General features: G+C 42.7%; 1 protein-coding gene across 2 annotated transcripts; it reads right to left on the bottom strand.

Moving 5' to 3' along the window:
- Positions 1-791: 791 nt before the first annotated feature.
- On the bottom strand, positions 792-12,095 carry ENPP5 (ectonucleotide pyrophosphatase/phosphodiesterase family member 5). 2 transcript variants are annotated; one of them, XM_015071175.3, is made up of 4 exons: positions 11,909-12,094; positions 8,450-9,313; positions 6,557-6,733; positions 792-2,208 (listed from the first exon to the last, which is right to left on the bottom strand). In XM_015071175.3, exons 2-4 carry the CDS (start codon positions 9,276-9,278, stop codon positions 1,781-1,783), a joined length of 1,434 nt encoding a protein of 477 aa, XP_014926661.1. In that variant the 5' UTR covers positions 9,279-9,313; positions 11,909-12,094; the 3' UTR covers positions 792-1,780. The 2 variants fall into 2 exon arrangements, with proteins under 2 accessions (XP_014926661.1, XP_053078694.1); XM_053222719.1 differs by having other exon boundaries at positions 988-2,205; positions 11,909-12,095.
- Positions 12,096-13,121: the final 1,026 nt, after the last annotated feature.

The following is a 13,121-nucleotide window of genomic DNA, read 5'->3' as shown; positions in this document are numbered from 1 at the left end:
GATGTGGGGCTCAAACTCATGGAGCCCAAGATCATGACCTGAGCCAAAGTTGGATGCTTAACCAACTGAGCCACCCAGGTGCCTCACAACTATACTTTTGAAGGGAAAAATATTTCCTTGTTCCTTACATCTGCTCTATCCTCTATTTCTGGAATACATATACCATTTTACCTGTTCATTAGCCAGCTGGCACATTAATATACACAAAATCACAATATTATCTGTGGGCCATCTGTCTATAAGCTGTTTTTTTTTTTTTTTTTTTTTCCGAAGAAAGCTGTTCTTTCCAGGGTTTTCTCTTTCCTCTGAGAAACTGCAGGTAAACCATAGGTCTCCCCAGCCTGACTACTTCAGAGATCTAAAGCACAGCTTTGGTGGTTGGGATGAGAAGAGCTGAGTGTCCAGGCAGATGATAAAACTACCCAGGTGGTCGAAGCCTGTGACCTTGGCTTCATCTTTGATCTCACGGAGCACCCGGTGAGGGGACATCCAGATATTTCATGAAAATAAGGCTATGATCTCAGCTCCCCTTGCTTCGATACCTGTCCCCTCTAGGAGCTATTTTGCCGATTTCTGCCATCAGGCGTCCTTTAGCACTGCTCTGGGTACAGTGTGAACATCTCAGGCACAGTCCCACCTAATGTTCCTTCCCTAGCTCCTCACAGCCCTTTTGGAGAACGGAGTGACCTACACAGCTTGAGCTCTCTCTCGCCTGTGGATCTGCAAGTGCTCAAATCTTAAAGATGCTCGTACTCTGTTCCTACAGGTTACCAGAAAGAAAAGAAACATCGTTGTATCTATTTTGATTTTTAACGTGATTAGCAATGATTCGGTTTTCGAAGGAGCAGAGAATTATAGAACAAGGGAAGACATTGCTGAGGTGGTCCCCAATCTCTTCTGTTCAGAACAGGCCAGTGCTGGACTATGTAGGAAGGACATAGTCCTTCCTATGTTTATGGTGTCTTCTATGTTTATGCTGTCTTATTATATAATCAGAGCAAAATGACTCATCAGAAAATAAGAACAATGAGTTTCATGACAGAAACAGTATGTTTAGGACAAACCTGTCAGCACTTGAGTCTTTTTTTTTTTTTTTTTTAGGAAGCATAAAATGAAAACACATGTCTTTTAAAAAGAAGTGTGAGAAGAAATGCCCACAGATGAGTCCTGCTATTGGGAATGTGTCTTTCCAAACTTCAATGTCATCACATTTAATTTGCAACAGTTTTGACTTTCTTCTTGCACTCCCAGTATAAGGGGATAGATTTCTACAGTATTCAGGAATTGTTAGAAATTTCATTCAGCTTGAACAAGAAATAACAAGTATTCTGCGACGTTGGCCGAAAAAATTGCCTTTGTCAACCAAGCTAGAAGACATAATTGTCAATAAAGTGCATTTCACATAAAAGTACCCTTTAGGAGAGTAATTTAAAGTGCAATGTATAAGGAACTTTAGATAGTGCAAAGTTGCTAAATATATACATTGTACGTGCCAAGTCCAAATAAAGCAGGATTTTATCTACCCCTAAGCCGGAGAAAGCCACAGAAACATACTTCCTCATTTTAATCCTTTATAGGTATGGGCATTTGGTCTATGTGTGTGTTTGATGTATGTGTGTATGCGTGCGTGTGTGTGCGCGCATGTGTGTGTGCGGGGGGGCTGTGCCTGTATATGTATGCAACTGTTTACTGATCTGCGCGAATGTCCGAAACTGGTTTCCTAGAATTTGAAACCCTTAAACACGGACAGCCATTACACAACCTCCACTTTAAAGTAGCGTTAGGCTTGTAGTAATGGTTGAGCTATTTCAGCCTGCATATCTGGTGAGGCAGGTATTTGACTGCGAATTAAATGTTTGAAGAAAATTACAAAAAATACGAGAACCAAAATGCTGCCAAGAGAGACCCCTAGGAAATACGCATACGACGCCTCGTGCTCATCTTCCCTTGGCTTGACCCTACCATGGAGGAGGGTGGGCCTCTGCGTGTAAGGAAACACTCTCGGGGTCGTTGAACTGAGCAGATCCTGGACGCCCCTCAACGACCCGTTGTGTGGCATGCCAGTGATATTGAGCAGGTGGCAGAGTAGCGGGTACAGATCTGTGGAGTTCATGGCTTCTTTTGTGAAATTCTTTCTGAAGGCAGGACCGTGGGCTAAAAATATCGGACGCATTTCTGCTAACGCGTTATCGTAACCATGGTTGCCTACTGGAAAGATAAGATGAATGGGTAAGTTAGCCAACCAGATGGCATTGATACGAAAGTAAGTGGTATCACCAAAGTCTGACCTTGAATGCAACATGTATCTAGTCTGTCTTTTAAAAGAAGATAATCTTTTATGAACAATCTCTGTTGTCGTTAACATCACCATTCACTTTAGAAAATGAAAAGTCACATGATCACAAATCTTTCACGCAGGCTGAAAATACCTGAAACAGCAGAGGAGGAAGAGTAAAGGGCAAAGCTGAGCCAAGTCAGGGGAAAATGAGTGATTTTTTTGTTGTTGTTGTTGTCGTCGTTGTTTTGTGGCAGGTAAACTAATATTCAGCAAATATTTATTCCAATGATGTTCTCAAGATAAAGGGATAAAGGCGTTCTTAGTCATAAGGACAACCAATTTATAATTAACCAATGAAAAGGGAAACATAGTAAATTAAGAAAACAAAAGATGCCACAAAAATCAAACCCCCAGCAACAGCTACAATCCACTAGTGACATTTGGTGGTTCGGATCAAACTACAATTTAGCATTGTGTGCTTGTGTGGCCACACGTAAAAACTTTACAAGTCTTCGGATTTATCAAGAGATATAAAATTGATGGACAAAAATTCCTGCATCATAAAAACTGCAATTTAAAGGCATGTGTGCCTGGTGTATCAGGGTGTGAGGGGAAGCAGCCACAGATGGTAAGGTGGCAACCTAAGACAATTGTCAGGCTTTTGTTTTATCTTATTATTATTATTTTTTTTTCAACGTTTATTTATTTTTGGGACAGAGAGAGACAGAGCATGAACGGGGGAGGGGCAGAGAGAGAGGGAGACACAGAATCGGAAACAGGCTCCAGGCTCTGAGCCATCAGCCCAGAGCCTGACGCGGGGCTCAAACTCACGGACCGCGAGATCGTGACCTGGCTGAAGTCGGACGCTTAACCGACTGCGCCACCCAGGTGCCCCTTATTATTATTTTTTTAAATTATTATTATTAGTATTTATTTGAGAGAGAGAGTACGAGCTGGAGAGAGGGGCGGGGGGGGCGGGAGAGAGAGAATCTCAAGCAGTGCCACACTCAGCACAGAGCCCGATGCAGGGTTCGATCCCATGACCGACCCTGAGATCGTGATCTGAGCTGAAATAAGGAGTCAGATGCTCAATGGACTGAACCACCCAGGCACCCCCCCCCCCCATCAGGATGTATGTTAAAGGTGGTGAGAATGATTAGCAAATCAGTCTCCATATCCCACATTCACTACAGGGAAATAGGCAATTGGAACACAACACTGCAAAAGAGAAAATCCTAAAACAGCTCCTCTGAAAGTCATGAACTCACCCCGAGTCATCTCCTCAAAGTAGTTCCATATCTGCCTGGCACAATCCATCAGAAGAAGTCATTCTGAATGCCACGACTCTTTTTTGACTTTATTCAAGTCAAAATAATGTTGGATTTATGAAATCACTAATTACCTGACTAGTATTATATGTTATTCTAGCTAATTAATTGATAGTAACCCTGGGAAATATGCCATTATGTAATTTGTAATGGGCTAGATGATAGCTGTGCTCATTTCTGTGAAAAGTTGGGATCTAGACTCTCAATCATGAAGGCAAAGATAATTCTCTCATATCACACTTCTTCCTAGAAAATCAGATTTGAAGTGAACTCATGCCTTCTAAACCCTTTCCCATGAGTAGGGACTTCATTTTGTAGTGGCCCCAACCATATCTGCTTGATGCAACAGACGATATTTAATAATGGATGCCTGAGGGCAGTGGTTCTCAAACTTCCTTCTGTGTGTGAGACTTCTTGGCTGGGGGACACGTGTAACACAGATTGTTGGGCTCTACCCTCACATTTCCTAGCTCAGTAGGTCTGGGTTAGGCCCAAGATTTGCGTTTCTAATGAGTTCCCATGTGATTTGGATACTGCTGGTCCAGGGAACGTATTTGCGAACCACTGCTTTTGGACAGCAGGATTTCGTTCTCTTGTGGAACTCAGGATGAGAGCAATATACAGGCCAGTACTTATTTGTTGAAGAAATAATTATTTCATATATTCGTTGAATAAATAATAACATTGAGGGGGCACCAGGGTGGCTCAGTTGGGGAAGCATCCAACCCTTGATTTTGGCTCAGGTCATGATCTCACGCTTACTGAGTTTGAGCCCCATATCAGGCTCTGCACTGACAGCATGGAACCGGCTTGGGACTCTCTCTCTTTCAAAATAAATAAAATAATTATGTTGAACATAATATAACATAAATAGGAGCATTATTAAGGTTTTCTACCAAAAATAGGTGCGACCAATCTATTGTGTAATTGTAGTGCACCAAACCAAAATTTCAAGAGAGCACCTTAAATTTACATTAACTGTAAAGTACAAATCCCCTCAGAGATGGAACAACCCCATCTTCTGAATGCAACTCTTCTAACATAAAAGCTCTCTGCACCATACATAAAAATTTGAAAATCTGAACATACAAAGGCAACAGTTATTCTCATGCCCCTCCCCTCAATTTTTTTTTTTTGAAAAAAAGAAATGATTTTTAAAGGCTTTCCTAAAACAGCTCCCCTGGTGTGATTAAATATTGGCTTCAGATCCTTATCTGTATGGAACACCTGTTTCGGGAACCAGAAACCATGTTCCTGTATGTATGTGCCACTATGACTCCCATATGTACTACAAATGCCATGGCCAGGCAACCGCTTTTCTTTGCGTCAACAGACATGATAGGAACCCAATTCTACCTAAAGGGACATTTCTGTACCTCTCTTGGATATATCAAGGACCAATGCTGAAAAAAACATGTCTATATGGTTTTGATATACTATGTCAAAACTTCCTTCATCATCCAAGTAACAGAGGAGAAATGACTCCTAGTGAACTGGGCAGCAGTCATGTTAATATCCACGTCAACCAGGAAAGCAGAACCTACCCACTCAAGGTAGCCCAAAAGGGGGAATTTCATATGGGGACCAGTTACAAAAGTGTTAAGAGCGGAGAAGCACACAGCGATGGCAAGGTTACCCAAGGATAAGGAATAGTAGGAATCTCCTATGTCCCCTTGGCCTCACAGGGCTGGAGAGACAGAAGGGAAGAGGTGGGGTTAACCAGAGCCCAAAAGTCAGGGCTGCCCAGTAGGAGCTCAGGCTGTAGACAGAAAAGTTGTCCAGAGGGAGCTAACAGAGGAAATGAAGTCACTGTTAGAGACACAGCCTAAGACAGAGAACATGGAGGACAAATATCCTGACTGCTTCCAAACTCCTGCCTCCCAAACTCCTGTGACTGTCTTCTACTGGCCAACTGGTCAACACTTACCAGAAGCCAGTTTGCAAAGGAGCCTGTGAAATTTAGTCTGTAGAAGTCAGTCACTGGCAATACAAAGCAGAGTGGGGAGAGGGCAGGCAGTTTGAAAGCAAATATGCAAATGACAGACCCAATAAAGAAGAGTGAAATCCTATGGATGGCTTTTCCATCTCACTAACTTGTTAAAAGCTATATAAGAAAAAAAGTATACATTAAGGATGGCAGAAAGCACATTATTTTGCATGTTTGAATTTCGAATGGGATTGCCATTGTATCTGACATTTATTCTCCAAAATTATATTGCTAAGTATTAGAAAAATATATCTTGATATATGATTATCCATGCCAGATGCACTTCTTTTTAGAAATGTTTCCAAGGTACAAAACAAAGTTGGCCTATATTTGGTAGAGACAGAAGGGCAAAAAAAAAAAAAAAAAAAAAGAAAAGAAAAACACCTAGAAAGCTAATTAAATTAGAATGCAGAAAGAGATTAAATTATTATGATATCAGAACATAAAACAGATGCAGAAAATAATCCAATTTATACATTTCAGTTATGTTTTTCTCAGGAACACGACAGTTATAATTAGAGGTATAGGGCACTCTGCATATCTTTGGTCTGATGACTTCAAGAGAAATAAACATTTGGGAGATTACCTCTTTTTTTAAAAATTTATATTTGAGAGAGAGACAGAGACAGAGACAGAGCATGAGCAGGGGAGGGGCAGAGATAGAGAGGGAGACACAGGATCAGAAGCAGGCTCCAGGCTCTGAGCCATCAGCACAGAGCCTGATGTGGGGCTCGAACTTACAAACTCTGAGATCATGACCTGAGCCGCAGTTGGACGCTTAACCAACTGAGCTACCCGGGCGCCCAAGATTACCTCTTTTTAAAGCCCCAGGGATCTTTGATTTGCTATTAATGTATGACACCAACTAGTTATTCGATCAGGAAATAAACTGCTGTATTACCCATAGCCTCTACTTTAGCAAATAACAATGCAGAATGGGAAGACACAATATAACATACTCACACAGAAAGTTGTCTGACTTGTTCTGTAAGATATACCACCCTTCATCAGCCACTGCTATGATCGGTTGAATTCGGCTGTTGTATTTGTAATGCCATCTCTCCGGAATCTCCTCTTTTTTGTAGACAGTAAGATTAGGATGACTGTGAACTAGTGCTTCATAGACTTCATCAAATTTACCTAAAAGAGGAAGGATGCAGAGAGGCACTCAGAACAAACCCCTGTCCCAGTCAAAGAAACCACCATGGCAACAGGCGTCAAGGAACATTTCTTTCTTGCAGAAACCCCACTGAGGTAAAACACCAGCAGGCAGAACATAACGAAAGAGAGCCAGATACCTGAGAATTCCTACCCCCTTGAGGAGAGAATCTTGAGGGGGAAACAGACATGATTCATCTTCTGTTGTAAGTAAATTCACTTTACGGAATTGAGAGCACAGTCTATAGAACTAGAAATCTCTAAAGACTTAACCATACACATGAACGTGCGCACACGCACCCCCCAACTGGTGGCACTAAGTCAAATGTCTAGGGCACTGAAATACCCAAATAAAAACAAAGAGCTGAGTTCTGAGAGATACTAGTGCCGAGAGTCTCTAGACCAAAAAATATGCTGACTGGAAGGTGAGAGAGCCATTGAGAAAAGGACAGATTCGCGGTGGAGAGCAGCTTATAAAATAGAAAAGTTCTTCAGTGTTTTAAAACAATTATTGATTTCTGTCAGAAAGACAGACAGAATGGGGTGGGGGGGGGGCAGAGAGAGAATCCCAAGCCGGCTCTGCGCTGTCAGCACAGAGCCCAATGCAGGGCTCGAACTCACGAACCATGAAATCGTGACACGAGCTGAAACCAAGAGTTGGACACTTAATGACTGAGCCACCCAGGTGCCCTGAAAAGGTTCTTTAAAACCCTGGAGGTGTGGCAAAGTACTCCCTGTGGCTTCAAGCAGCGAATCTGGGACCAGAGCTTTAATCCTTTTCTTGTTTTTTACACCGATTTGTTGGGGCTTCCTCTCTGCCTCCCACCATCCAAACAGGGAACACACTCCAAATTTACAAGGAAAACTGAAGAGTTAATGTGACTTTTCTCAACAAAAAAACTTGCTATTTTATACTGAATTTGTTAAAAAGTCTGTGCACAGGTGCCTACGTAGATCTTAACATTCACCGTTTCGTATTCCCTTGTAAGGAATACAATGCTCATTTGTGAGGCATTTGGTTTTTCAAAATCTGGTCTCATTTGATACCTCAGTTAACTCTAGATGGTGACAAAACAGAAGGCAAAAGTCCGAGTTTTGCTCTGCACTTCCTTTGTGAACTGGGGGTGTTAAACCTGAGTTTGTTCACCCGTCTTTACAATCGAAGTAACACTTAGGTGACGAGGTTGGTATGAGGCTTTGAGGAAAGGTTTGTAAAAAGTTCAGGGTGTTGTTATTACTTCCTCTCCTTATAGACAGGAAAAACAAATCTTCAGATTGGCCAACACTTTCTCCTTCCCATACTGCACTGCTTCCCTATTAAGTGGGTCCTGCAAAAGGATCCATAGAAAGCTTTAGAGCTTCCATAAAATCACTGGAATTGCACGCAAATTCTACATGTTTTCCATCTCAATTTTTCTGAGAAAGGAGGCTGTAGCTCTCATCATATTCAGTGACTCCAAAATGGTTAAATCCACCTGCCGTAAGTATATAGAGGACATCAATTTCAATATTCTTGGAAAAAGTGAAAAACCACATGTCGAGAGAAGAGATTTTGTCTTTTCAGAGTCTAAAGGTTAAATCCCAGAATATTACCAACGCACAGGCACGCATACTTAAATTACAGAAACAAAAATTCCCCTCTCCACTGCACTGGGCACAAGTAGCCCCAGCCCGAGATGGCCACCCGGTCAGACTTACCTTCTTTTGGCAAGATGGCCGCTACTGGAGATTGGTCGATCAGAATATAGTGGTCTTTATCCAGATACTGATCAAGTTCTATTACTCTTTCTTCAGAGCACTGGGTCATTCCGTGATCGCTTGTGATAATTAGGTTCAGAATGTTCCACAACTTTGCCTTCTTCAGCATTTGTATGAGATATCCCAACTTCTTGTCAATATCCGAAATGACAGGCCCCATGAGCGGACTCTCAGGTCCCAAATGGTGGCCCATATCATCGGGGTCTTCCCAGTAAAGAAGCCCGAGATTTATGGGCTCTTTTGATGTAAACCATTCAATAATTTTGGCAACTCTATCTTCAAATGAGACAGATTCATTGTAAGGCATATAGTGAGTAGGAAAGCTATTATGTATTTTTACATCTGCTCCAGGCCACATGGCTGCACCACTAGAATGTCCTGCCTTCTGATTTGTGATCCATATTGGCGTTGCTTCCTCCCAAAACTCAGAATCATAAATGGTCATGTTATCCAAGGAGAAAGATTTATTCAGAATAGGATCAAACATGTCATTAGCAACAATCCCATGATTCTCTGCAAAGAGGCCAGTTACCAAAGTATAATGGTTAGGGTAGGTCTTTGTGATAAAAATATTAGTAACTTGCTTCACATGAACACCGTATTTCATGACATAATGAAAATGGGGTGTTGGAACTCTATATAAGTAATCCCAACGGAATCCATCAAATGAAACCAGGAGAACCTTTTGCTGGTCTGGTTGGAGGGAAAATGTAATTGAAAATATTAATGCAGCAAGTATGAAGGATACCCAGAGAAGTTTTGCAGTCATTTTCAAAGTATGTGATCAGTTCAGTGCAAGATAATCTGTATAAAAAACATATAGAAGTTAATGGTAATAATTTTTTTTTTTTTTGGCATACTTAATACCTTAACCACAACTGTCAGTGATGGTACCTAGGAATCCCAGTAAGATCATAAACCACAGCCTGGAAGAATTACGTTGCGCCATTTCAAACAAGAGACCGGGGGCTACCTGCATAATAAAACTAAGTTTAGTTGCATTTTAGAAACTTCTCCTTCCCAAAAATTTTAAAACATTTCTCAAAGTAATCACTTAACTAAACTCCCCAAATATCATTTGAAAGTAGGATATCATTTACTTTTTTCTTAATGTTTATTAATTTTTGAAAGAGCTAGCATGAGCGGGGTAGAGGCAGAGAGGAGACACAGGATCTGAAGTGGGCTCTGTGCTGACAGCAGAGAGCTAGAGATGGGGCTCGAACTCTCAAGTTCATGACCTGAGCCAAAGTTGGAAGCTTAACGGACTGAGCCACCCAGGTGCCCCTGATGTCATTTATTTTTAAGAAAAACAAAAGCTTTTCAGAAACTTTTGCAGGGGACCCAGACTTCTGACTTCTGGTCAGAAAAAATTATATAGTCAAATACCTGTGAACACATATTTATCATTATGGTTAGACCAACTACAGGAACCTAGAAATAAGGAAGCACCATTAGCAAATCCAACAATAATGCTTTAAACACACACACACACACACACACACACCTCTATTTTCAAAGCCAAGGCCTTATGTTTGGTTCATCATGGTTAGGGATATTAGTGGAAAAAGGAGAAAATAGATGAACTTGTTTTTCTGAAGTGACATAAAATTTGTGACACTCAAATATACTTGTGAAATGTAATCTGCATTCATTTAATAATTAAAGCCATAGCCTTCTTAAAAACTAAAACAATTAGTTTCTGAATTAAGTACAAACAGAAACATAATTCTGCAATTTGGTGTTGACTCTCCTGATGCTGAAATTCACCCACACTTAATCTTAGGGATATGTGAGAAAAAGGCACTTGACAGGATTAAAGGCTCTCCTTGGGTCAAGGTTGTTGAGTGGCTGGTTGTTTAAAATCTGCATAGACTTCTAAAAAGCGGTTATGCTATTCAAGAAAGCTAAGAAAACACAATATGGATAAGCAAGACATATGTAAATTCTGTCAGCTCTCAATGGGCTTGCACATCAAACAGGATCTTTGGTTCCCTCCTTTCCTTGTCCCTTCTTGCATGAAGGTATTTATAAGCCCACCAAAACCTGGATCCATCCACACTTTGTGCCAAGAAGTCTCCCGAATTCAGCTTTTGCCACCTTCCTAATTTGAATATGCTGAAGATACTTTTTTTAATGTTTATTTATTTTTGAGAAAGAAAAAGAGACAGACTTCTAGTGGGGGAGGGGCTGAGAGCCAGGGAGACACGGAATCTGAAGCAGGCTCCAGGATTCTCCAGGATTCTCCAGGATTCGAGCTGTCAGCACAGAGCCCGATGCGGGGCTGGAACTCACAAACTGCGAGGACCTGAGTCGAAGTCAGACGCTCAACTGAGCCACCCAGGCAACCCGAACATGCTGAAGATATTTTTAAACCTCAAACACAGATCCTGTCTTGCCTCCTTGCTATATTACAAGTACAGGTAAATAAAAACGGCTCAGCATGCTCACTTTGCTTTCAGATGCAGTACATTTTAACTATGATTTCACCACACTTAGAACATTACCTAAACCGAAATTGCTTTAGGTACTGGTCTCCATACAATGGTTCAAAAATTAAATTTAAAAAACTCTTTTCTCAAATGACCATAATGTTTCCAGTTCTGGAAGGAACGTTACAAATCAGTTCCAATAAGGAACTGCAAATATATTGACTACCATCTGGCTGAGGATGCTGTTTCCTCTCCCCTCTTCTGTTCTCCTTCACCTTCCAAACACAAGGAAGTCTGTTATGAAACAAATATAATTTAAGGCTAATAAAACAATCAGCTACATGAGACACCTGATTTTTCCTCTAAGTAAATTAATCTAGCAACTGTGGTAAGCAGGAAAGAGCTCCTTTCCTGGACAAAGGAAAATAAACAAAGGCTAAGTGTTGCCTACAGCTTAGGAATGTTTGGTAAGAACCAACATTATCACATCGATGACATAAAGCAATAAACAGAGAGGTGGGGGGTGGGGATGAAAGAAATCTCAGATTTCGTTTCTTCCATACACAAAATGCTGCACGGTGCAGTGGAATCCCTCGTTCTGCGTCCGGATTTCACCTGGCTGCTGTCCAGTTCCTCCTCCCCTCCAATCCTTCCACCACAGACAGCCTTAGAAATAGAGGAAAGGGGCGCCTAGAAACGGGGAGAAGGAGTCCGTGTGTATCGGGGAAGAGACGTCGAGAGGAGAACGAAGTAGCGTCCCATCTCCTCCCCTGGGATTCCATCCTAGTCACTGGGAAGGGGCGCGGGTACGGTGCGTTCCCAATTCGTAGACCTCTACCGACCGAAGCCGGCCGGTGACCCACGTGGCTTGTGCGCTTGTGCAGTGGAAAGTGGGGGGAGAGGTCTGAGAGGACCACAGGACCCGTGTGAGTCCCCTGGAGGCAAGCCGCCCACTCCCCTGGACTCTTACCCTCGCAGCGATCCGGACGGTCCGCATGGGCTTGGGACACCTGGAGGGTGAGTCTGGAGGGGCCTCCCTCCAGCAGACCCGTGCGGAGAGCTGGGAGGTGGAGAAAGCGAGCGGCGCCCCTTGAACTTGCAGCGGCTCACCTGCAGCCGCCTCGGGGCAGAGCACCTGACCAGCACGGCCTCCCGGCCGCAGGTCCCGCCTCTTGGCTGCCATTGGCTGCGGTAGGACAGTTCCCTCTGCCGGGCTCCTGGGAGTCGCTGCACAGCCTGTCAATCAGCGGGACCAGGGGGCGGGCGCTGCTTGCGTTAGGAGGGCGAAGGGGCCACAGTCCTCGGGAGCAGAGGGTCACGGGAGGCCCCAGGGGCGGGGCGAATGTGCCCCGCGATCTGCTCCAGCTGAAGTCCGGCTCTCAGCCCGGTCACACAGCCTCCTGCGGTGTGCCTTTAACTAGTCCGGTGTGTTGTAGTCGGTGATGCAGAAAGGTTATAAAACGCTACCCCAGTGGTTTGTCAACACCGTTTTGGTTAAAAGTACTTTTATTCTCTTATCTGATCTCTCAAGTTTTTTTTCGGTCATTTTTTCTTCTTATCAAAAATTGGTGACTCTATACCCTAGACTTTGCTCAGAGGAACCCTTGAGCACCCCAGGGAGTCGATGGGCCAATGAAATTTTAACTCTTTATTAGTTGGTGTGACCTGCTTTATCTCAGAAAAATCTGATTTAAAAGAGTTTAATTCAGTCAGTTCTGCAGCCCCAGTGTTGAAGGTTTTTTTTGCACTATAAGCCCCAGGTTTTTGCAGCATGAGGTCTCTGTGGTACCAGAGACTGCTCAAAGTCAACCAAGCCAGGTTCAGGGTTAGGTTAATCTGCACAGGGGGAGAGGCTACTCTGATAGTTTCATCTAGGCTCTAGACTCCGCTTCTAGCTTTTTTCCCCAAATGCACCATCAGGCCACAACCATCAGGTCTCATTTCTCTTTCAGGAAGTTTTCTAGTTTGTTGGTGGCCGTGTTTGCGTGTGGGCATTGTGCAATGGTTTGTCAATTTCATCCCGGCTGTATTTACCATAAATTGTAATAATGACCTGGAGCTCCCTTGAAAGGATTTGTCCATCTACGTGATCCCCAGGCCTAATTCTGACCATTTTGCAATGGCAAATAATACCTGCCTGATTGTCACAATTTCAGTTTCCACAACTAATTAGCCCACAAAAC

The sequence above is a fragment of the Acinonyx jubatus genome, chromosome B2 (genome assembly GCF_027475565.1).
Source record: "Acinonyx jubatus isolate Ajub_Pintada_27869175 chromosome B2, VMU_Ajub_asm_v1.0, whole genome shotgun sequence".
In the NCBI taxonomy this organism is placed as follows: Eukaryota; Metazoa; Chordata; class Mammalia; order Carnivora; family Felidae; genus Acinonyx; species Acinonyx jubatus.
This window is presented reverse-complemented; position numbering and strand designations above follow the sequence as displayed.